Here is a 25,976-nt window from a genome sequence, read left to right as displayed (position 1 = left end):
TGCTCACTCTTCCAGCTGAATAATCCAAAATAAGCATAATGCAGTGTGTTCAAAGGTGGACAGATGCTAGTGTGCCTGTGTGGGCTCACTCTGCCAATATGATGACTGTAAACACCTGTGTTCAAGTAGTATGAAAATTACTTGGTTTTCTCTTCCAGTTTCTAGATATTTGCATCCTTACATATTCACTGTAAAATATAGAATTTTTAAAGCTCTAAGTTTGACATTAAAACACTGCTCCAGAATCTACCTTTGGTAAGTCGGCCTTTTCCATGTAAAATATAATTTAAACAGAGTATGAATGACCCTGAGGGTGAAAGGTCGAAGACATGAATTGGTACTTTTACCTTCAGCTAAACATGGAGTTCACATTAATTCATCAGGAAAAAATTATGAAAATATTTATGCAAATTCATTAACCAACAATTTGTCTGCTCTAACAGACAAAAGCAGGATGCAAGTAGATATTAAACACCTCAGACTATATCAGCTGTTAGGCTGTACTGTAAACTTCTGGTAACAAAATTCTGGCAACGTAAATATATTAGCAGATTGGGTGCCTGTCAAACTTATGAAATCAGTTTAGAAATACCTATGTTGAATATCAGCAACCCTTTTTGGAAAATCTCCTAAAGTGTCACTATTATAAAATGTTAAGGACTTGGAGTATATAAAACATGGAAAGGGATATGACCCCTATATGTGAAAAGTTAGTTAATCCCCCATGACATTTAAAAGTTCCCCATTATTGTACATTAAAACTGAAGTATACTAACATTCTTTAAATTGGAAGACCATTCTGTTTTCATTATATGAAGAGCATCATGCAATTGGATTTTACACTGTATTATGTGGGTTTGGTGTAAGTTAGGTAAGATTTAGCTAATTCAGTCGAATTATGTGCTGTTTAGTAAAGAAAATAACAAAAAAGTCTTGGAATTGTGTTCTTTGAAATATGAGCAGTGCAGGCATTGGGGAAGTTGTAGACTGTCCCCTGTGTGTGAAAGGAGCAAAGATCAAAATCACAGAGATCTGATTGCTGGAGAGAGACGTGGTGTGACAGAAGATAGGTTTGTGCCATCTGTAAAGGAAGTTGACACAGGTATCAGGAAGTTTGGGCTGTGTTCACAGGTCTTAGTTTTTAACTTGATAAGGATATTGGGAACCCTCTAATCCATTTTAGAGTGGATGATTCTTTTTTGTGCTGGGATTAAACTGAAGACCTTGCACATGCCAGACAAAATCTTTATCCTTGAGCTATTCCCTAGACACTAGATTAAAGAGTTGAAATTCAGGAAAGCTGAATAAGTTAACTAAATACATACATTTTTGGTCAATTCAGAACAGGATACCAGATCTCTTCCTATCATACCCCAGTTACAGGTTAACAGGATATTAATGAGGATTTGAAAAAGTTGAATGATTAGCTGGGTTCAGCGGCTCACATCTGTAATCCTAGCTACTCCAGAGATAGAGATCAGGAAGATCACATACTGAGACCAGTTTGGGCAAAAAGTTAGTGAGGATCCCCCTCATTGCAACAAACAAGTTGGATATGACAGAGCCTTTCTGTAATCCCAGCCACACACCAGACAGGAGGATCACAGTCTAAGGCTGGGCCAAGCAAAAAGTATAAAACTCTATCTGAAAAGTAACTAAAGCAAGAAGAGTTGGGGCTATGGCCCAAGTGATAGAGCACCTGCCTAGCAAACATGTAGCCCTAAGTTCAAACCCCAGTACCACTGAGAAAAAAAAGAAGTTAAATCAAAATGGTGCATCAAGACTTGAATTTGATGACAATCATTAAGATCCATTTTAAGAGATCAGACTCCAGCTGTCGGTGTGGCTAAAGTGGTAAAGGACCTGCCTAGCAAGCATGAGGCCCGGAGTTCAAACCTCAGTACCACAAAAAAATAAATAAAGAAAGAAGAAAATAAAAAGAGCGATCGGAATTGAACATAGGAGATTTGAAAGAAAATGTTAGTTAGTAGTCATGAGGGTGAAATGACCGTTCTCACAGTGAGGTGGAGAATCAGAGGATGTTGAAGAAGTGTCATGAAGCAAGGCACTTCCTGCTTCCACAGCCAATGCTGTCCCACGTGTGCCAGTCAGTCACGTCTAGTCTTCGCTGCTGGTCTTTCCAGGAGAGCTGGGGACAGTGCTTGCTCAGTCCTGGCACTTACCGTCATGGCCACGTCCTCAGTGTATTTGTTGTCTGCTATGGAAATCTGGGGAAGACTGAGAACTTGAAGTCCACTGAGTCATAGTGACAGGAGCTCATCTGGACAGGAGAGAAGTTGGTGAAGACAAAGGCTTCTGAAATGCGTGGCAAGACAGTACACCATCGCCCATGACGGTGATGGGATGGTTCCCATTGCTTAAGGCAGAAGGAGGCCATACGGCACTTACTGAATATTGAATTTATATGGAAAAACTATCACGTCTTAGCCATAGGCTTTTTTTAAAAGTAGAATTCACCACAGTTTCATCCAATAATTATGGCTTGAGCAATGTACAAAAAAATGTGTATTTTTAGCCTAACTCTTAAAAACAAAACAAACTTCCAGTGAAAACATTGCCACAAAAACCATTATAGTAGTAATATGGAGCCTGTTCTGGAACAAACTGGCAGAAAGGCTAATTCTTTTCCCATGTTTCATTCTTTTAAAAGCAAATTTTCTCCTTTCAAGTTTCTTTTTTCTTTTTTTCCAAATCTATACACTGATACTTTAGAAGAAACCTTAAGTCCCATTTTATCATGTAGAAATCCGTAACAATGGAAGTAATTTTCCTTTATTTTGCCTTCACCTGTGTGCTTAACAAACACTTGACATTCAGCTTAAAGCAAGGTATTCTTTGACTATTTTTGCTCTCACTGCTTCTCTGATTACTTTGCTGGTTCCTCTTTTTAACAGAACTGCCTCCTTAATTGCTGGTGGTTTCCAAAGCTTTTCCCTTGTCCCTTCTTCATTCTGGAGCTCTCAACCTCACCTATCACCTCTGTTTCCTCTTCTTCCTTTAGTTAAAGTGCTCCTTTTACTTTCTTGCAAGACACTCACTGATATGCTTGTCTAGCATCTCACACTAGATGTTCCCCAAACCAAGCACTTACTTTATCCTCACCTTTGCTTTTCAAAATGGCTCTAGCTTTCTTTTGCTTACATACTTGGAGGGCTCAAGGTCATCTTTAACTTCTCTCTCTTCCTCACCCCTCAGGTTGTCTCTGGAATCTGACTTCCATTTGCTTCTGTGTCCTCTTTTTTGGAAATATACTTCCCTACTGACTTCATCTAATCCAGCTCAGCCTTCCTTCAAAACTCATGAGGTCTTGAAGCATAAATGAAACTAACCACTCTTCCCTTGTTTTCCTGTATTCTTTGTTTTGATTTCTTTTGACATGGGGTGTATCACTATGTTATCCAAAGTAGCCTTGAACTCCTAGACTAAAGCTGTCCTCTTGCCTCAGTCTCCATGTAGCTGGGACTACAGGTGTTCAAACTACCTCCGACTTCATTTTATTTCAGTGCTGTGCCTACCATTTATTGCATTTCTTTCTTATATTTCTATACTCTTCTGCCTCTCTTGCTAGACTTTTCTCTTAATTAATCTTTTTCATGGCAAAGCCTCTTTATTTTTCTTATTCCCAGAGTGCAGAAGAAACTCAAACTCTATAGCATGTGCTCAGAATGTTGAAGAGACGGATGACTGTGAAAACCCCATACCTTTGTGTCCTGAGAATAGCGAATGATCAAAGATGCAGAGAGAAGCTGCGATCATTTCTGAGAAAGTATTTGAATAATGGGTCATGTCTTGTTAATTAAAACAATACTGTCTTAGGTCTCAAATTGGTTTGCTAATGCAAGACGTCGGCTTAAGAACACTGTCCGGCAGCCAGATTTAAGCTGGGCCTTGAGAATAAAGCTGTACAACAAGTATGTGCAAGGGAACGCAGAGCGGCTGAGTGTGAGCAGTGACGACTCGTGTTCTGAAGGTCTGTTACGACTTTTCCTTTGCTTTCTTTGCTTTGCCTTTGTAATAAGTTTGCCTCCACTGCTGTTTTATAAAGTTGACCCTGCAAAATGAGAGAGTGATATAACAGTTCTTTTTATTGCATGAGGTAACTTCACTTTTTTTTTACAATTCTAATAATAATTTGACAGATTTATGGCCTTTCCCTCTTATTTATAGATTTATTGTGTCAGAATAACATTTTCTGTGAAATTTGTTAAAATTAAAATATCATAGGGAGAGGTTCCATAAATTCTTGCCTTTTGCCTAAAAATTAATCTTATATATCAAAGATAATTTTATACATAGTACGTATTTTTCCTTTATATAGATGATATATGTCTCCCTATAGAGAGAGAGTTATTACTGCGATCCTCCTGATCTCAGCCTCCTGTGTAGCTGGGATGACAGGCATGAGCCTTCATGCCCGGCTCTTGGATGAGATAGGGTCTAGCAAGTTTTTTGCCTGACTGGCCTTGAACTGCAATTCTGCTGACCTCAGCCTCCCGAGTAGCTAGGATTACAGGTGTGAGCCACCGGTACCTGGCCCTTTGTGTATGTTTTTAGTGATCAAATGTGACAATTGAGTGATTGAAAAGTATCCTTCAGTGCAACTTGGTGGTATTTTCCCTTTTAGATGGAGAAAATCCTCCAAGAACTCACATGAACGAAGGGGGTTATCCTACTCCTGTTCACCATCCTGTGATTAAAAATGAAAGCTCAGTGATTAAAGCTGGAGTGAGGCCAGAGTCACAGGCTACTGAGGACTATGTGTCACCCCCTAAATACAAGAGCAGCTTGTTGAACCGTTACCTTAACGACTCTTTGAGACATGTCATGGCCACGAACACTGCCATGATGGGAAAAACAAGGCAGAGAAACCATTCAGGATCGTTTAGCTCCAATGAATTTGAGGAAGAATTGGTGTCTCCATCATCATCAGAGACCGAAGGCAACTTTGTCTATCGCACAGGTAAGCCTGTGGTTTTTGTGGTAATCACTGTGATGGCTTGTGTGAAAAGGAAATAAGAGAGGTTTATTTTGACAGGTACAAAAACACCGGATTATCTATGGATTGCCCATAATTTAGTTTATAATCTCTCGTGTTGTTTTTAATTGATGATATGTTAGTAAGTGATGTTCAGAGATTCTGAGATATTTTTAATTTTAATAATAAAGATAAAAGTTTTCATTCTTAATGGTAATTTTAATCTTAATGATGATGGTATTTAGAGGACGTATATATTGTCCTGTATGAATGACTTATAATAGAGCCAGTCATGCAAATATTTTATATTCCTTCTTTTCTCTTACATGCATTGATCACTAAGAGTGACAGGAAATGAACACAAATTAACACAAGTGCCAAGTTTTCCTGAAGGAAAATGTATAGGTCTGGCTTCACTTGTTTTAGAAATTTTACTTTCATTCCTGGAAAGCACAAATGGGGCTGATAAAAAGCTTTGACACTTTCACATTCATTCCAAATATACTGAGTCAATTTCTACCTGTCTCAAACACTCAGATGGAGTAGCAGGTTCGATAAAAATTTTCTATCTTGACTTCTATTTCCAGACAGATTCGCTTTTCAGAAGTGTTTGAGAAGGTTGCTTTGGAACAAGGCATGTGTATGACCTATATCTGGTACAGAGACAGTCTGGGTCCAGTCCTAAAAGTGCTAACAAATGACCTTTAGTGGTAGGTCTGGAAACAACTTCAGAAAGTATCCAGTCCAGCCACATTAGATTATAGATATGAAAACCACACCAAGAACATGTAGCAGTTATTCTCTGGTTGAAGAGTACAACTGAGCCAGCAACAAGGCAGGAGGTGCCTCACCACTAGCAGACTGTTGTTATCATTGTGCTCACTCCTACTAATCATTTACTGAGCAGTTATGATATGTAGGCCCTGTACCAGGTGCTACACACCTGTTACTACATTTAATTCTTGTGACATTGAGGAGTTGGATAAGTGAACAATATAGTTTTAGTAAACAATTCAGATTTAGAATTTTGAATATACTCTTCAGATTATTTAGCCAGAAATCTCATTTTCAAGTACCTATAATTGTAAACAAGATAAATTATCTATAAAGACTCAAGAAAAAATATAAATACAATCTTAAAGACTTAAATCAACCTCACTTTCTATTTGTATCTCCAACTCCCATCATACAAACAACTCCAGGCATTCAGAAATACAAAAAAAGTCTTACAAGGAGTAGTTAGGGCTAGGAAGAAATAAGTATAAGAGGCTATTTAGTTAATAATGAAAATGAAGAAACTATATACCACAAATATTATTCATATACCTGTGACCAGAGTTGAATTTCGAAGTAACTCAGAGCTTTATAAATTTATTCTCAGAGAAAGTAAAAGAAATCAAGCCATTCAAATACAGAGAAAAATGAACAAAAGTAAAATGAAAAGCTGAAGTTAAATAAGCAAAAACTTGACTTTGAAAGAATAATAAACAAACGAATACAAATTGAAGTTGGAAGTAACAAAAGAGATACAGCAACCAGCACTCAATTATTAGACAAAAAAAAGACTTTAAAAATCACGATGAAGTACTAGAATACAAATTCTTGACATATAAACATATGTGAAATGAATTGGTATTAGCAACACAAATAAGTTATAAATTCATAAATAAGAAAATTTTTAAATGACCAATGACTCAATAAAAAATTTAGATTTTTTTATCTAAAATATGTGACTATAATGATCCATTGATAAATTTTTTCCAAATTCTGAGTACATAACTAATTCCTGTGTTTTATACATTTTTCTGGAACATATGGAATTATGAGAAATATCTCAGTTTTTTAAATGTAGCTGTTGGAAAATGAACAAAAGAGCAATACCTAGCTTAATGGGATTATAAACAATATATGCACATGTGAATCACCATGCTGTAATCCCTTTATACTATTAATATACATTAATATAAATAAATAAGACATCAAAAACATAAATGTTATCTTAATCCCAAACAAGACTGAAATAGCATAAAAGTCAAAATTTTTGTGTGCAATGCTAAGTACGAAGAAAGATGAAAAATAGCTACAAGCTAGTAGTAAATGAAAAGCAATTCAAAATTGTGGAAACAATTAGTCCACATTTGATAAATGGATATAGACAGAAACAGTAAAGAGTTTTAGAAAAAAATGAAGTTAATTATAACAAGGCAGATTAGCAGTTAATTGGTCATTTAAACATAATTTTTTCTTAGAAATTTCTTTATGTTGCCCAGTAAAAACAGGGTCACATGCCTGTGAAATGTACCCAGTGTGTTGAGTCTTTGGGAAATGCGTGGTCTTTTCAAAGATGACAAAATACAAAGTCAGAAGGAACAGTGCACCTGGATGATGCTTTTCAAAGCTCAGTGTCTTGGCTGTTTATTTTTATTAAAGCTTCCAAATGTACTTGGTCCATATTAAGGACTACTCCTTTGCCAAGTTCTATATTTAAATAAAAGCCTATTTTTTTTCAGTTATGCAACCGATGAAAAAGCAACTTAGACATGTAAACTTCTCTTTTTTTTTTCAAGTATGTGTGTAAACTTAATAAGAATAGTCTGAATTTTTAGGGATGGAAAATTAAGAAAGAGGGCTGAGTATGTAGTTTAAGAGGTACAGTGCCTGCCTAGCAGGTGCAAGGCCACAAGTTCAAATCCAATGACTGCCACAAAAGAAAAAAAGAAAGAAACACAGAAAGAAAGAAAGGAAAAGAAACAAAAGACAGAGACTGATGACCTAAGAGTGTTCTGCTAAATTTCAGACCAAACAATAAATGGCCGTTTTCTGGGGAAACTGGGACAACATGGCTGCAATTGTAGCTGGGCCGACATGCTTGTATAAACAGCACAGCGGATTTCAAGAAATGCTTTCTGAGCAACTGCTATGGTTTTCTTTGGCATACAGGCTTATTCCGAATTCCTTCAATTCCATCTGTTTATAGCTTTCTTTCCTCACCTAAAAAGAAATTTCTGAATCTGCTGTTAGCTCACACCCCTGCCCCACTGTGCTCAGTAGTAAAAGGATTTTAACTTTGAGTTTTTAAAAGAACACCTCTAAGCACTATTCATTAATTTATATTTGCTGAGAAATTTTATCCAATCACTTTTGTACAAGAGTTGCTAAGAATAGATTTCATTAAGTATGTGGAGTGAAAATGCCAAATGAAACTTGGTGCATGAAGGATAATGAGTTTTAATTTCACTTGCTAAACCGTCGGAGGGAGAAGCCTTGTAGATTACAAAGTAGTAATCCTAATTGAAAATATTAGTAGGAATCATCAATGCATATAAACATATTTTTATTGACTTTTTGTAGATCATTTTTGTCAGTAACGTGCAGTCTTTGGCATTGTACCAAGGGCATAGTAGGCCCTCAATAAATACTGGTTGACACATTTCTGACAGCAGCATTTACATTATCAGTGATCAGAATCAGTACAGTCATTGCTCTAAATACAATTAACTATCACTCAAAGAAATTAGTCACTCAGTATATCCATTAAGTGAAGTCATGTAAATTAGAACTACTACAATCCATTTTCATCATGTTAGGTAAGGAACGGTAATCTTCAGATGTTTGGTGGAATGAACTTATATTAGAAGTTGACATCTAAGCCTCTGGCACCTAAGTGGTCTGAGGTGTCAGGATAAGGGCTTTCTAGCCATCACCTCTTTCTCTGTTCCTGTCATTGTTCCTCATATCCTTCCAGATGAGACCATCCATGCCACCTTATAGAGGGAGTCCTCACTGGAACCTGGCCTAACTTGGATTTGAGTTTGACTTTACTCTCAAAGCCAAACCTATTATGTTTCCTTTACTATGGAGGGAGAGAATTTTCTAAGAAGTGTACGGATAAGAGGAAAGGTACACACCTTTCCACTCAGCTTGTGTGTGTGTTGTATATGTGTGTTTCTTTTCACAGCTCATAAATGAACAGCTTATAGATGGCTAGAACATTCAAGTAGTTATTGTCCAAGCTTCACTGCCAGTATGTAATTCATAAATGCATACTGCTCCCAAAGGATGAATGTTTAAGCTTCATTTTATTAAACTGTCTTAATTAGATGCATCTGGTATAGCCAAAACATCCAGGCCATGGGACTGTTTTTTGTGTTAATATGAGTTAATCAGGTCAGCTTCTCCTCTGCTTGGCTGAGGTAAATGTTGTCTCTGAAGGCATGAGATTTTGATTGAGAGAAAAAAGAAGCTATTCATTGGTACATGGGACACTTTGGGAGGTAGGGGCCTTTTAGACTGCCTGCCACTATAGGAGAACTGAGGTGAAATGAGAAAATGAAGCATTTGGGTTACTGAAGAAAGAGGAAGTAGGAAGTAGAACATTGGGGAGGATGGCAAAGGCCAGCTGCCATTTCTAAACATTGTTTTGTTGACAAATTGCAATCCTCAAAAGGGAGAAGATGCTGTTTGTTCTTTTTCTCTTTCTCTTCCAGCAAACTTGTGCACTTAAATTTAAGCTGATATCAATAGTAAAATTCAGGTGTCTTCCTAACTCAACATATCATTGGGTCAGCCTGGGATCTTACTTTAGCTGACAGTGTAGTTTCTTTGCAGAAATGCACTGTGGGTTCTTAACTTATAGAACAAGTACTCCCCAGGACACAATCCATTTGCCTGTGAGGTGTGTTTACTCACATCCAAGACTGTTTGTAAGAGTGGCTCCATGCAGGAAGCTCACTGGAGCCCTGCAGTTGGTGCTTGGCCACCATCAATGAAATGTATGTAAATGAACCAGTAGAAAGATTTTAAAATGTGCCTTTGCAGACTGTTTTGAACAGTGAACAGGCACCTCTGATTGATTTGTGCCAGTCATTTCAGGATTTGTGTTTGGAAATAGCTTCAGGAAAGTCACATGGCCGTCCAGAGGGCTGTGTGAAGGGACGGTGTGTGAAGGTATTTGTGTGCACACTGTGTTTCTCTTTTGGATCTTGCTGACTACTAAGTCTACTTTGGAGACTTTTTTTTTCTTATTTTAGTTCCCTTTTTTTCCCTGTTACTTTCTTATTTCTTAGGAAAAGAATTAAGCTTTGCCATTTTGGATTATTTCAAATGTTTTTTTTCCTGGCAGGTAAATACTCCAGCAGCATACAATAAAACCCTCCATCATGAGTCCAGCCAGTGATATTTAAAGGATACTTGCAAGTTTGTGCAAGTTCTTGTCTTGTACCTGACCTATTGAATGCCGTCTGGAAATGAGGGATTCCGCAAAAGTGAAATTTCCAGATAGCAGAGATTTAAGCACCAAACTAAAAAAATCTAGAACTTTCTGCTCTCCTAAGCCTATAATATTAAGCACTGCTTCTGGGATGTACTTTGAGACCCTTTCTCTTTATGCTCCCTCCTCCTCGTGTTTCTTAAATGCTCTTCCACCCTTTCGACGCTGTATCCTTAGGGTTAACAACAACAGCAACAAATCCTAACTTATCCCTAAATCCTTTGAATAAAGAAACATGTCTTCTGCTATCCTTTCAAAAAGGAATCGTTCTAGCTATTTCAAAGCAGTAATCTTTAAATGAAATTTGTAGAAACTCTGCCCTTTGGGTTATTATAGAATTATAACAAATGAAACACTATTTTGAATGCTGTGGATTCTTCATAAATATTTGATAATGAGGAGGATGCAGGACACATTGATATGGATTATTTCTGAAATCCAAAGTCATTTAGGTTTTGAAAATTATGTTTGCTTTATGGATTAATTTGCAAAATTGAAATTGAGTTACCCCATAGTTCTACCCATTTAGATGAGAGAGAGAAGAGAGATAATAAATCCTGGCGGCAAGAGTGTTGGCTGGCTCCTAGGAGTGTGTGTGTGTGGGGGTGGGTGGGTGTGTTGGGTTTTCATTCTCTTTTCTTTGTTATTTGCTGTCAATCTAGAGCCTGAAAAAGCCAGAATTCTGATGCTAAGACTCACAGCCTCAGACAAGAACAGGACTCACAAACATCAAAGTATGTGACAGCTTAGTATTTTTTTGGTGCTGGGTTTAATCCAGGTATTTCTGTCCTTTTGCAGGGTAATAAGAAAGGTCAACACTGATTTCATATTTGTCTGAATGTAGAGAAGTTGTTTTCTGAAGAACAGTCATATTCTGCCTCTTCCTTTGTACTAATTTTCACTGTCTTGTATGTATTAAAAGTTCCTTGTGACCCTAAAATGGTGTTACATTAATTTAATTTTATAGTTCCCCTAGCATAGTATGGTGTCTTTCACATATATGTCCCATAAATATTTCTTAAGCTAATGAGTTAGTGTTTTAATGATTTAGTCTGTCTGCTCTTTAAATGTAAAAGATATTTTAGTGTATGTAGGAATATATTGGTCAGTGTGCATCAGCATAACAAGAGGGGAAAAAAAGAGTCCTGAACAAGTTTAAACTGGTAGAAAAAAATGTTTTGAAAGAAGAAAAATGTAGGATTTTAAAAACAGGAAAAGATTAAACAAAATGAAGCTTAAAATAATTATGTGTTTAAGAGATTCTAAAATGAAACTAAATCGAAGTATAAGAATGACTTTTAGGAAAATGCATGGATGATAAGTAAACAGGTTAGGTAGTATAAAGAAGGTCCACCAAAGAAGACAAAATAGCAGAGACACTAAAACCTTGTAGGTAAGATTTAAGAAACAAGCTCAGATTTAGAACTACTCTTTTAAACTCTCCAACCACATCTACTTCTAGGGCTCACAAGAACCCCAGGACAAAGCTTTGATTTTTAAAGAATGTTTGTGACTGAAAGTGTAGCTCAGTGGTAGAGCACTTGCCTATCATGCCCAAGTCCCTGGGTTCCATGCCCGGGGCTCACTAGCAGTTGCACACACACACACACAATCACACAGAATAATTTTTTAATCCCATGTCAGAATGGAGAAAGTCCATGCAGAAATTTTAGATTCTTTCTCTTCCATATGTAAGAGTAAAGATTCCATATATTTTGCATGTTTTCCTACAAGTTAGTTGACATGAACCTTTGATTCTGCAGAGGTGTTCTTTATATTTGGGCCTTGCTCTTTTGCTAGTGTTTATCAGCAAAGACATTGTAATAGATTTTCTGGTATTCAGTGCATTTCAGACTTGGTACAGCAGTTAGTCACATCCTGGTTCGTAGAAGTGTTTGTTCATGTCACTATATTTAAGACTGTGTCAGTATTTCCATTAAGAGACTTTTTCATTGCCTGGGGCTTCTAAATAAGCCATAAAAATTCAAGCCAAACTCAAAGCTGGCATAAAAGGGTCTTTTCTTCTTCTTCTTCTATGTATAAGAAATCTAAGTGCATAATTCTCACTAATTCTAAGTTTAGTTAGGTTTGAAAACTGAAGAGACAATATAAGATCCAACTCTGTGGCCTGAGATTAAAAAGGGTGTCTAAAAGCTTTTATTGTCTGTGAAAATAAGACATTCTACTTAATGAACATAAAAATTGTTTCTGTTCTTTTCCTTTTTCTCCCTTTCTCCCTCTCTACTTTCTCTCTCTCTTTCTTTCTTATTAGTTACAGTTAGTTTTTCCTTTTTGCCCCTTTACTTTGTTTGTAAAATCAAACAGGAATTTTTGACAATTTCTTTGTCAAAAGTTGTTGTGTTGATATAACAGAAGTTTCAGTCAGGATAAATGATGTGTTTTCTTCCAGTCCTGAGTTTTGGCACCTTTCAATTTTAGAACCTTGTGTTCTTGTTTTCTGTGATAAATGATATTGATAATTGTGAGTTTTGAGGAGGTAAAAAAGGTAATAATAAACTTGTTTACTTTGCCAAATTTCTTTAACAGAATGTGAATTTTTTTCTAGGTTTTCAGTTTAAATGAAGGATGATGTGTTCAATTAATGGTTGCATAATGAACCTTTCTCCTTTCCCTCTTTGACAGCTTTGGTACTAAATTTCTCTTTGTTCCATTGCACTACAGAGGCAAATAATCAAGGACTAAATCCAGGAGTCAATTTTTAAAGGTTCTTTCCATTTCACAGATTAGGCAATTGCTTTAGGCTCTACACAAGGCACTAAAAAGTGTTTTTTTGATATGAGTTGCTTGGAAATGTGATTCTCAGTCTTAGAGCATTAAGTCTAATTGGTTTTGGCAATTTCAGGCACTTAACTGACTTTTACTTAAAAAATGCATAAATCATTAGTGTTGACCTTTTGAGAACTTAGGATAAGTGTGTATATGTTTCTAACAATTTTTCTTTCTTAATGGCTGTTGTGGAAAGGTCTAAACACAAGTTGAACTTATCAGTTGTGGGTTGTGATAGGAATGGTTTGTAGAACATCCCTAAGAGTTCATACTGGTAGCCAAAGGTCTCTGTGGAGTGTGTGTACGTGTGTGTGTGTCAGTACAGTAGACCATTTGTATCCATGTGTCTATGGTTCCAGGCAGACCACCATTGAGGAAAAACTATGTGTGCTCAGTCCACAGAGTTCAGTGTTCTACTGTGGGATCTTGATTCATTTTTCCCTTAGCACTGCCCAACTTCCACTAATAAAGCCACATCACCTTCCAACAGATCAAAAATTGTCACTTGATCACTTCAATTGAGCACATTCACTTTTACTTTGCCTTTTGAGCAAAATGAAGTGCAGGGGGCTGGGCACAGGTGACTCATGCCTGTAATCCTAGCTACTCAGGAGGTAGAGATCAGGAGGATTGTGGTTCCACGCCAGCCTGGGCAAATAGTTCTATGAGACCCTATCTCGAAAAAATCCTTCACAAAAAAGGGCTGGTAGAGTGATTCAAGGTGTAAGCCCTAGTTCAAGCCCGGTACCACCAAAATAAATAAATAAATAAATAAAAAAGAAGAGTAGGCAAACAGCAGATCACAAAAAAGACTTAAACACAATGGACAAAAACATGGGGCTCACCGAGACCTGCTCCACATCCACTGAGCTGTGTGATGCATGCAAGAATTAAAACTGGTTTTGATATTTCTTTTCATTTTTGAAATTTATTATTTTTTTAAACATGCTTGGTCAACACTGTGTGTAATAAAGTCCATGAATAAGATGGGCTTACTGTAGTAGAAATTGAACATACTTGAGAAGACACAGTAGCTTTGGAAAATGACCAGTGGGATAGGCCTGGAGACAGTGAAGTCATTAGCAGGAAGTGGTCAGAAACAATTTGAGTGATAATAACAGCACAATTGGAATGTGGTTTGGGGGAGATGGATTAGTTTCAACTTTAAGCATCAACAGCCCTTGTCTGCTGCCAACCGTTTTGAGTCTTCACAGTCATAAAAGTGAATCATGAACTATTTTTTTCAGCCCAGGAGAATAGAGTCATGCTATGTACCTGAGGTGCTGCAGATGGAAATCATTTTTTACATCTCTTCAGGTCAGGCACCTAGGGGGTGGAAATTGAAATTCAGTGTCTCATGGATTTGGGCAGCCCCTCAACTCTTAGGACCACAGCCTTGATGTTCTTAAGGGGACATTGCATGTTCTAGAATTGCCAGACTGTAGATAGGGTTAAACTTTGCCTCTTGGTCCATTAATAATGCAACATTTTTGATACAGTGATAAGATGTACACCTTTGACAGGGAGAATGTGTTCCCTTTTATATGTATTATGCAAAACAAATTTTACTTTTGATCGGCTTTCATTTAAATAAAGAAAAGAAAATCTGTTACACTAGTGATTCAGAGAGGAATATTTTGGTAACAAAATCAAAATGGAAACACAAAGAACCCAAGTGAAAACAAAACCTTTTAAAACCCTTAAAGGTGATCAGAGACAACCATTCATAGAGTGAGATTTCCAAGAAACAGTTTGCTCTTTACGTTTTCACACAGCTGCCTGTGTGTTAGGAACTGATTGTCCCTTCAGTTGTGCCAGATGCAGGTTATGGTGGACAAATCTCAGTATGGCAGAGACACTTCAAGTAAGAATGTCCTGTTCTGCCAAGACGGTCATTATGACACTAAAACGTACCCTTTTGTGAAGGGCCAAAATTCAGAGGCTGTCCTTCCAGTTTCTACACTGATTCAGACAACAGATGCATTAAAAGGCAAAGTGGTATTAAGGATCATTTGTCACATGGCTTCAAGGCAAGAGGATGGTTATTTGGCAAGAGAAAGAATTCCTTAAATGTTACTGGGTCTTACATTTCTAAGCGTAAAATCCCTGGCCAGGAGCTGTTTGGTGCCAAGTGCCTTTTCTGTGATGTCTTAGTCCAGCACAAAGCCTGATGGCTGTGCCGTGGTGGCTGCTTGTGCGTCCACACAGCCTTCCCGACTTTGCAGTTGAGGTTGAGTGATACTGTGTTCCATGTTCTCTTATTCTGATTTTGGTGGTGTTTGTCCTCGCTGTATTTTTTCATCCTGTAATTCTTTTCAGAGCTGCTAAATCTGTCTAGCCACATCAAGGAATTTTTTCCACAACCTTGTCGGTACTGCTGTTGTTCTTGTTTGGTTGTTATTGTGTCTCCCAGGATTCTTTATTTTAGACCTTTTAAGAAATAGGGCACCAATTCAGATTTCCTCATAGTTCGTGGGGCCTCCAGTTTATCTAACCTGAGTACTTTTCTCTCTATTTAACAAGATTTTTAAAAATGTATACTTTTTTTCTTAAAATATGCTTGGAAGAGTCTAAACATAAATCATCTGGAATAGTAATTCTCAACTATCTTGAAAGGTATTTTAGGACTATTTCATGGTTACTATGAGTGAAGCAGTAAAAATTTAGTTTATAGTTACAATAACTGTCTTCTCATTAGGAAAACAGAAAAAAAAAAGCCCAACTTTATGATCTCAGGACAAATTACCAACCCCCAAATACCATTCTTAATCCTTGCCTCTAACACACATAGACTTGGTGAAATGATAGGACGGAGCTCAGAGAACCGAAAAGCACATGGGCCATTCTGTGCTGGGTTTGGCCCCACCTGTCCCTCAGCCACTTTTATTAATATGATGTACAAAAGATCCAAGGACAGGCTCTGTTGAAGCATTAGAAGTCTAATTGATGTTTTGACTATAGTTAAATTCATGCTGCTTCAACCATGGGTTGGAAACTCAGTTGACTGAACCCAAATTTTCTCTCCACTCAGTCTCTTTACCTGGCATGAAATGACCCACTTGTAGCTGACTCACAAGCGTTTTAATGTGAAAAGAGCAGAGAGCCATGTCTTAGAAATAAGGAGCTCTGCATTCAGCCAGAACTGTGACCCACCAGGCTTGTGTTTTAAGGCAAGGCCCTTTCCTAACCAGAGCCTTCATTCTTTAGCTGAAAATGAAGGTATGTGCAAGACAATCTGTGAGCCTGTGAAATGCACAGGGAGAGAAGGGAGCCCACAGTTTGCAGAAAGGCATAGATAACTGCATATCATATTGTCTCTATTAGAAACAGAACTTGGGCTCCAGGAAAACAGGACGGGAACACATAAAAGGAGCACTGGAGAAACATGGCAATGTGTAAACCTTCCTGGTAGCAGCTAAGAGGGAGGGCATTGGGCTTCTAGAATGGATGGGTCAGGAGGCCAAAATGGGGTAAGTCTGTTGTGTTGCATGTCATTTTAGGATGATCTATCCCAAGACTGTAGAAGAATGATTCTATATTTTTCTAATTTTTTTATTATTTTAATTGTAAATCTTATAGAATAATTTATTTTTGTAAATCATAGGAGTTGATGATCTGACTTCTGCTTTTTCCAAATGGGTAGCCAGTTCTCACAACACAACTGATGCACACTTGTATCTTTCATTGTTAGTCTTAAATGCTACCTTTATTTTATCATAGATTTATATGTATGTCTATTTCTATCAAACTTAAAAAATATTCTGATGTTAACAGTGTACCATTTTCATGACTGTGGTTTTGTTGTACATTTTGACATATGGCAGAGTATGTCTACTTTCAATTTTGTCAAAATACTCTCATCCTTGTTCTTGAATTTAATTTTCAATTGAACTTTTGAGGAAGTTTGGTAAATCCCATTAATAACATCTTGTTAGAAATTAATTTGGAATTGCATTTAATATTAGTTTGAGGAATAATATTCTGTTTATTATATTAAGTCTTCCCAATCAGGAATGTTTATTCTGGCAACCTTTCATGACATTCAATAGGGTTTTATCATTTTCTTTACATAGAATTTGCATATTTCATTAAGTTAATTGCTAGGTATTTTATTTGTTGTTTTTACTGCTTGCATTGTGTATGAATTCTTTTAAGTTATTTATTATAATAGTTATCACTGATACATAGCAAAGCTATTGTGTTTTATATATTTTTCTTATATCTGGTTGCATTATCAAAGTACACAAGCATATCCTCTTTAGATAGTAACAGTTTTGTATATTTATCCTCCTCTTTTTCTTGCCATTACTCCCTCCCTCATTTATAGCATCTTATTGAAGCTGTACAAAACATCATTGGATAGCAAACATTTAAGGGAACTTTTCTTACATTTTACCATTATCAGAAGGGATCAGATAATTATCAAGTTAAGGGATTTGCCTGCCATTCTAGAAAAATTAATGGAGAAGTCTCCCCCAACAGGCACATAACTGAATAGGTTACTGTGTTTATAAAATGCTGTTTCTATAATTTTCAATGATCATCTAATTAACCTGTTTTAATCTATTTATGTAGTTATTTTTAAAGTAAATTTCCTAGTATTTAATTGTTCTTCAAGTCTCGGGAAATATTTTATTCCATCATGTTATATCATTTAACTATATTTTTGGGCTTGGTTTACTAATATTTCATTTAGTAATTTTATATGAAAATTCTCAAGTGAGATTTGTCTTTGTTCTTTTCTCCTCCTCCTCCTCCCTTCCTTTTTTATACTACTGGGGATTGAACTCCGCTTCATACTTGCTAGTCAACCACTATACCACTTCACTTCAGCCAGTTTTTCTTTCTTTTTTTCATTCTGATGCTCTCCTTGTACAATTTTAATACCAGAGTTATGCTAGCCTTGTGCAATGAATTAGAAGTATCTCATCTTTTTTTGCTCAAGAAAACTAAATTCAGTAAGGATTAGCTCTTCCTCATATTTTGAATGTTGGAAAGAATTTAGCTGTGAGATAATGCTGGCCTGAGACTGCTTCTCTGCAGCTTTCACACTCCTCATCTTTCTCCTGTGTGTAGTGAAGTCTCCTCATCCTTATCTTCCAGATTATTAGTTTATTAATCAACTTTATTATTGTAGTTTTTCTTTTTAATTTTGGGGTCTTGTTTTTATTCTCCAAGAATGTCTTCTTTTTATCTTACACTATTACTTGGGTTTGGAATGTCCTCCAAAGTCCCATGTGTTAAAGGCTTGCTCAGTTGCCTCTGGTGCTATTGGGAAGTGGTGGAGCGGTTAGGAGGTGGGCCTGCTGAGAGAATGTTAGATCACTGGGTGTGTGCCCTTGTAAAGGATATTGAGACCCTGGCTCCTACCCCATTCTCTCTTTTCCACTTCCTGGATACCAAGAGGTGAACACCTTTGATTTACCACACGCTCCCTGCCATGATGTTCTGCATCTACACAGATCCAAAACAACAGAACCAACTGATCATAACTGTGAATCAAACAAACTTTTCCTCTTTTTAAGTTGATTTTCCTCAGGGATTTTTTGTTTGTTTGTTTGGTTTTGGTGGTAGTGAGGGTTGAATTTAGAACCTTTTCCTGGGCTGTCCTTGAACCATGATCTTTCCAATCCCTGCCTCTCAAGTACCTAGGATTACAGGCTTGAGCCACTGTGCCTAGCTAACTTTATCAGGAATTTTGTCACAGTTACAAAAGGCTGACTAACATATCACTCTTTTGTTCATGTCAGGTATGACCCTGACAGAGATCAGAAGTTACCTGAATCTCTACTCTGCACATTTTTTTGTTGTTGTTGTTGTTGTTTTGGAGATTTACTCAGGGCCTCACACATATAAGCACGTGCTCTACCACTTTACCACTGAGCTATCTCCCAGTCTCTCTGTACCTCCTCTGCACTGCTTTAAAGTCTTTGTCAAGAATCCCCATTAAAATGGTAACCATCACAATACCCCTCACAGCCTCTCCAGGCTCTGAGTGTGAATTGCTAACTTTATTTTCTGCACCTTGCTGGGAAAAGCAGCTCACACTCTTGCCCTTCACCTGTTTTGAGTTGTGGTTTTCTGTTTAGGTTCCCCTGCCAACATGATGCCATATGTATTTTATCTTTCATGAATTTCTCTACTCTTCTGATTTGGCAGTGATAACCTTTATTATTTTTCAAGCATTGCTAGGCATGCATTTGATTTTAAATTTGCATTCTATAATTTAATGGGCTTTCTAAGGAGAAATGAGTCCAGTTTATGCAGTGCATTGTCTTAAAGAGAAACAGACTTTTAGGTATGATTTGATCATAAAAGGTATTTCCTTTGTTTCTGATAGTTTTTAGTGAGAATTTGCACATATTAAAAATGATGCATAGACTCTGAATGTCAAGGAATGATAAATACTGAGTAACTGTGTGCAGAACGAACATTGGAACTCTTGCAAAATTCCAGATAGGTTTCATATATGTAAACATGACACATCATGATAGGTAATACTTCCTAAACTACACTACTGCAAGTAAAGATCTAAATGCAATTGAATTAAATAAAAATAACAATTTGATCTAGTGTCACTTGGCAGTTGTCACCTCATAAATACAATATTTTTGAAAAGTGACCGGAATCAATGGATAACTGACTCTAGTTAAGCACATGACAAACCACATTATAAACTAACTTTCCTTTTTGTCTTTCAAGTGGAAAACTCAAGTTCTTTGTGTGGGTGAGCACTAGTGGGAATTTTAAAGTAAAAACAAGGATCTAAGAATTCCACTCCTTTTTGCCAGTCTTTCCTTAAGCAAAATTATCAATTAATGGAGCATTAAATATCATATGCTTCATGTTATTTTTTTACCCTTTTGTACTTGGAATACTATAATAATTTTTAGCTAGAACTGCAAATGTAGTTGACTAAAATCTCACATAAAAGTAAAAAACAGTGGAGGGAAATGATGGTCATGTTTCAGAACCATTATGTTAATAAAAGCACACACTAAAATCTGTATGCTTGATTTACTTTTGAAAATGTCAAACTGTATTTGCTTGCCCCTAATCTTTCTGTTTTTTTTCCTTTTCCTACTTTTTTTTTCTTTCCTAACAATAAAGTGCACATTGTCTTTGCCTGGGGCACTCCTGTGCAGATTCGCCCTTGGTGTGCTTGACTGTTCCTGAGCTGGCTGAGTATTTCACTACACTTCTGTGTCTCTGAACAGCGATGACCTGACCACAGAATATTTTTCTGAGTTGTCTGTCTTCCTTCAGGAATAAGCTTGATGGTCCATCTCAGTCAACATGTGAAAGCTATGCTGCTGATACAAGTCATAAATTTTAAATAGGCCACTGTTGCCAAGATCATCAACCTCTTTTATTGGAGCAAATAACATTTCTACAGTCCTTTGCTTATATGAATTTATTGTCGTTGTATTAGGTAGGATCTATTGTATTGAGTGGGACTTTCCCGTAGCTAATTGCCACGGTTAATTCTTAAAAGTACTAGAATCACTGTATAATGAGGGCAAGGATTTTACATATTACTTCTAGTTGTTCTCATCATTGGAAAGAAAGCATAGATGGAAAATATCCAGACCTAATTCTTATTGAATATTTTTAACATACTTTTTCATAAGGATTTCACTGGGAATATGGAGACTTGAAGGGTTTTCTTTTTTCATTTTTTTAATTGACAAATAATTATATATATTACATAACAAGGAGATGTTTTGATCCTTATATACATTGTGGAATGATAGTATATCCATCACCTCATCACTTCTTTGTGATGAGAGCACTTAAAATCCTTTCTTACAGCTATTTTGAAATATAAAATACATTATTATTAACCATAGTCAATTCCTCTGGGTATATAGCCAATAGTGGGATAATTGGATCATATGATAATTCTATTTTTAATTTTTGAGGAACCGCATGCTGTTTTCCATAATGATTATAATAATTTGCACTCCTATCAACAGTGTGAAAGGTCTTCCTTTTTCTCTCCACCTTTGCCAACCCTTGCTACATTTCATCTTTTTGGTAATTGTCAACATAACAGATATGGAGCTATTCTCATTGTGGTTTTAATTTGCACTTATCTTATGATTAGAGAAGTTGAGAATTTTTTTAGATATCTGCTTGCCATTTGTATTTCTTCTTTTCAGAAATGTCTCTCTAAGTGTTTTTTATTTTTTAATACGGTTATATGTTTTCTTGTTATTGACTAGTTTGAGTACCTTATATATTTGGATATTAGCCTCTTATCTGGTGGATGATTTACAAATACTTTCTCTCCGTTTATGAGCTATCTCTTCAATCTTTTGTTTCCTTTGTTGTGCAGAAGCTTCTTGATTTGAGTAATCCCATTTGTTTATTTTTGCTTTTATTGCTTGTGCTTTTGGGATCATATTCGAAGAAATCACTGCTTTGACCAATGTCATAGAGCTTTCCCCCTTTGTTTTCTTCTAGTAATTTTATAGTTTCTGGCCTTACATTTGTCTGGAACCCTGAAGGGTTTTCTGTTTCCAATGATCCTATAAACCCTTTGTTGGAAATGCTAATGGGCAGCAGTAGATCTAAGCACTTTTTTTTGGCAGTACTGGGGTTTGAACTCACACTTGCTAGGCAGGTGCTCTACCACTTGAGTCACTCTGCCAGCCCCAAATGCTTATTCTAAGAAATTAGTAAATGAAACTTCTGCACTAAGAAGGGCAAGGAAAATGCCAGCAGGTCAGCTTGAGGTTATGGCATATACATTGCCAGGAATGAATAACTTGTGTGCAGGAGTCAGGAATGTGATACATTGTTAACTTATCAAAAACATCAGGTTCATAACTGCTGACTATAATTATAAATCAAAGAATAGTTTTATGGCTATGTATTAGTTTTCTTTGCTGCATAACATAATGCCACAAACTTTATAGATTAAAATGCCCATTTATTACTTCAGTTTTATAGGTCAGAAGTCTGTGCCACATGGCTAGATTCTCTGCTCAGTGTCTCCGATGCTGACATCAACACATTGATCACATTGGTCTTTATCTAGTGGCACTGAGAAAAACCCATTTATAAATTTACTCAGTCCATTAGCATAATTCATTTCTTTGAATTTGTGGACTAAGGTCCCTACCTTCTAGCCTCTTAGCTTTTAGAGACATCCCTCATCCCTTCTTTCTGGCCTCTTGCATTTTCCAACTAGCAAAAGCACATTGAATCCTTCCCATGCTTGAGGCTCTGTCTCACTTTCCCCTCTGTCTTCAACCAGAAAAAGAGCTCTGGATTTAAGGGTTCACACAATTCCATCAAACCCACCTCTGTAATCCAGAATTACTTCTCCATTTTGGGGTCAACTGACTGGTTATCTTAATTACATCTGCAAAGTCTCTCTTCACAACATTATTTATACATGTGACACTAGGGGAAAAAGTTGTGGAGGGTAAAATTCTGCCTCCCCTAGCATAGATCATGTAGCAAAGGGATTTGGGTAGTTTTTTGTACATTCATCCTCCAATGCTTAAACAATAAAAATCATCAGTGTGATTTTTTAATTATAAGGTATAAAAATATATTGCTTTTAATGTTTTTGGTATGAATAATCTATAAACTGAGTAATCAGATTCTGTCTAAATAAGCTTAAATTTATATAATTATCTACCTAGAAGCACACCACCCACACACATATGTGTTGTCTGTTAATCTTGCTGTCCTAAAGGTTATGTGTATTTTATCTCATCACATGAAGTAGGCATCTTAACCTGCAGTTGAGCATCAGGTCATGGACATGTACTTCCAAGACTGGGAGCTGGGTGATTCCCAGTGGCCTTATGAATGCCGTGCATTCTTGCTGTGCATATTAGTAAAAGCTGTCATTTATCATGCTCTTGTTATAGCTGGCACCGTGCTAAGTGCTTTACCTCTGTGCATTAGATTTTATTTAGTCTCACAATAACTCTTTGATGTATGTGTTACTGTTCTTTTAACGACAAGAGAACAGACTGAAGTAGCAGAATATGCCCATGCAAGGTGTGTTGTTGCAAAGCCAAGATTCAGATACGGGTCTGTTTAACTCTAAAACCTTGCTCTTGACCATTGTCTTTTCCATTTTCAAAAACTTGGAAAATGTTACAAAGATGGTAGTCCACCTTTGTGAGATCTTCCTCCCTCCTATTCTAAGTCTTCCTCTACCTTCTAGTCCTTTTCCACAAAAGAACCTATGCTTTTATGTGCTGGTAAGCTCTCTTTCTGTCACACTGGGTCATTTGCCATTCAAAGTTGATGGTTATCTCTGTCATAGTCAAACACTGCAGACTCTCAACCCAGGACAACCAGTGTCAGAGGGGTATGAGAACAGCACTATCAAAATAGTTTGCTCACTGAGGCCAATAGGAAAAGGGGAACAGGTACTAGAGAAAAGGTTAGATCAAAAAGAATTAACCTAGAAGGTAACACCCACGCACAAAAAATCAATGTGAGTCAATGCCCTGTATAGCTATCCTTATCTCAACCAGCAAAAACCCTTGTTCCTTCCTATTATTGCTTATACTCTCTCTACAACAAAATTAGAAATAAGGGCAAAATAGTTTCTGCTGGGTATTGGGGGGGGAGAGGGAGGGGGCGGAGTGGGTGGTAAGGGAGGGGGTGGGGGCAGGGGGGAGAAATGAACCAAGCCTTGTATGAACATATGAATAATAAAAGAAAAATGAAAAAAAAAATAGCTTGCTCTAGGGTGTAACAATGGCAAAAAAAAAAAAAAGCTGGCAGACACTGAGCAATCTGGAATCACACACTGTGCTGAGCATTCTGCACTCATTCTCTTAGTCCTCTTACAACCCTGTGAAATAGACATAGACTTCCCACAGGCTATTTTTTTTTTTCATTTTTCTTTTATTATTCATATGTGCATACAAGGCTTGGTTCATTTCTCCCCCCTGCCCCCACCCCCTCCCTTACCACCCACTCCACCCCCTCCCGCTCCCCCCCTCAATACCCAGCAGAAACTATTTTGCCCTTATCTCTAATTTTGTTGTAGAGAGAGTATAAGCAATAATAGGAAGGAACAAGGGTTTTTGCTGGTTGAGATAAGGATAGCTATACAGGGCATTGACTCACATTGATTTCCTGTGCATGGGTGTTACCTTCTAGGTTAATTCTTTTTGATCTAACCTTTTCTCTAGTTCCTGGTCCCCTTTTCCTATTGGCCTCAGTTGCTTTAAGGTATCTGCTTTAGTTTCTCTGCATTAAGGGCAACAAATGCTAGCTAGTTTTTTAGGTGTCTTACCTATCCTCACTCCTCCCTTGTGTGCTCTCGCTTTTATCATGTGCTCATAGTCCAATCCCCTTGTTGTGTTTGCCCTTGATCTAATGTCCACATACGAGGGAGAACATACGATTTTTGGTCTTTTGAGCCAGGCTAACCTCACTCAGAATGATGTTCTCCAATTCCATCCATTTACCAGCGAATGATAACATTTCGTTCTTCTTCATGGCTGCATAAAATTCCATTGTGTATAGATACCACATTTTCTTAATCCATTCGTCAGTGGTGGGGCATCTTGGCTGTTTCCATAACTTGGCTATTGTGAATAGTGCCACAATAAACATGGATGTGCAGGTGCCTCTGGAGTAACAGTCTTTTGGGTATATCCCCAAGAGTGGTATTGCTGGATCAAATGGTAGATCAATGTCCAGCTTTTTAAGTAGCTTCCAAATTTTTTTCCAGAGTGGTTGTACTAGTCTACATTCCCACCAACAGTGTAAGAGGGTTCCTTTTTCCCCGCATCCTCGCCAACACCTGTTGTTGGTGGTGTTGCTGATGATGGCTATTCTAACAGGGGTGAGGTGGAATCTTAGCGTGGTTTTAATTTGCATTTCCTTTATTGCTAGAGATGGTGAGCATTTTTTCATGTGTTTTCTGGCCATTTGAATTTCTTCTTTTGAGAAAGTTCTGTTTAGTTCACGTGCCCATTTCTTTATTGGTTCATTAGTTTTGGGAGAATTTAGTTTTTTAAGTTCCCTGTATATTCTGGTTATCAGTCCTTTGTCTGATGTATAATTGGCAAATATTTTCTCCCACTCTGTGGGTGTTCTCTTCAGTTTAAGAACTTTCTCAATGAAACCCCAGCAGCACAGCAACTAAGAGATAGCATAGATAAATGGGACCTCATAAAACTAAAAAGCTTCTGTTCATCAAAAGAAATGGTCTCTAAACTGAAGAGAACACCCACAGGCTATTTTGAGAGCAAATTTGGTAGATCTCTCAAGGATTGAATGTTGAGAGAAGTATAAGGGAGACTCCTTTCTTTCAGAGTCCCCGTGTGGGCATCAAAGCTGCAGATGGTGTCAGCAGGACCAGGCTTTCCCTGTAGGACAAGCCGGTGGCCTTCTGGTATTGGAGGCCTCCCGGTAGGAGGCCTACAGTATCTTTGTAGAGAGGAAAGAGAAGCTGAGGACATTCAGAGCAGCCAGAGCAAGTATCTGCAGTAGCAATTCTCCTGAAGGCTGTACAGTCCAGGAATTTGATGAAGGTAGGTAAAGCAGCAGGCCTGACAGTCTCCTCATGTGGAATAACGGGGACCAGCTCTTTTTTAGGAGAGCTGCTCCTTTGCAAGGGGCAGCAAGTCTGTTGAGAAAACAACACCACTGCAGTCAGATTCCTTCCTGTGGCTCCAAGTTAGAGTGGCCCCACAATGCTGAGGGCAGGAGACAGGAAAGCCAGGTCTGGAACTTGAGGTCTAGGTGCTACCCTGCTTGCAGATGTGAATTAAGACTTCGGATTCATGCTCCTCCACAAATCCTCCCAAAATAAAGGTGTACCTTAATTTGCATAGTACACACATTGCAAAAACATAAGCCTGAAATCCAATCAAAAGGACAGTATAGACATCTGATGTTTTAAAATAATCCTGTAGTGAATTTTCGTTGTGTGAA

At 37.3% G+C, this 25,976-nt stretch overlaps 1 protein-coding gene across 5 annotated transcripts in view; it reads left to right on the top strand.

The window, feature by feature from the left end:
* The window catches only part of Mkx (mohawk homeobox), a 68,979-nt gene that overhangs the window by 8,534 nt on the left and 34,469 nt on the right, over window positions 1-25,976 (top strand). For 3 of the 5 annotated variants that reach the window (XM_074056314.1, XM_074056315.1, XM_074056316.1), the window contains exons 4-6: window positions 3,838-3,991; window positions 4,646-4,981; window positions 10,928-10,999. In XM_074056314.1, the coding sequence (XP_073912415.1) occupies window positions 3,838-3,991; window positions 4,646-4,981; window positions 10,928-10,999 (562 nt within the window). Of the gene's footprint in view, window positions 1-3,837; window positions 3,992-4,645; window positions 4,982-8,741; window positions 10,876-10,927; window positions 11,000-25,976 lie in introns of those variants that run through there. The other 2 variants (XM_074056317.1, XM_020153908.2) reach the window with 2 other exon arrangements.

Source organism: Castor canadensis, chromosome 15, assembly GCF_047511655.1.
Source record: "Castor canadensis chromosome 15, mCasCan1.hap1v2, whole genome shotgun sequence".
NCBI classification, from domain to species: Eukaryota; Metazoa; Chordata; class Mammalia; order Rodentia; family Castoridae; genus Castor; species Castor canadensis.
Note: the sequence above shows the minus strand (reverse complement) of the source record. Positions and strands in the feature narration are given on the sequence as shown.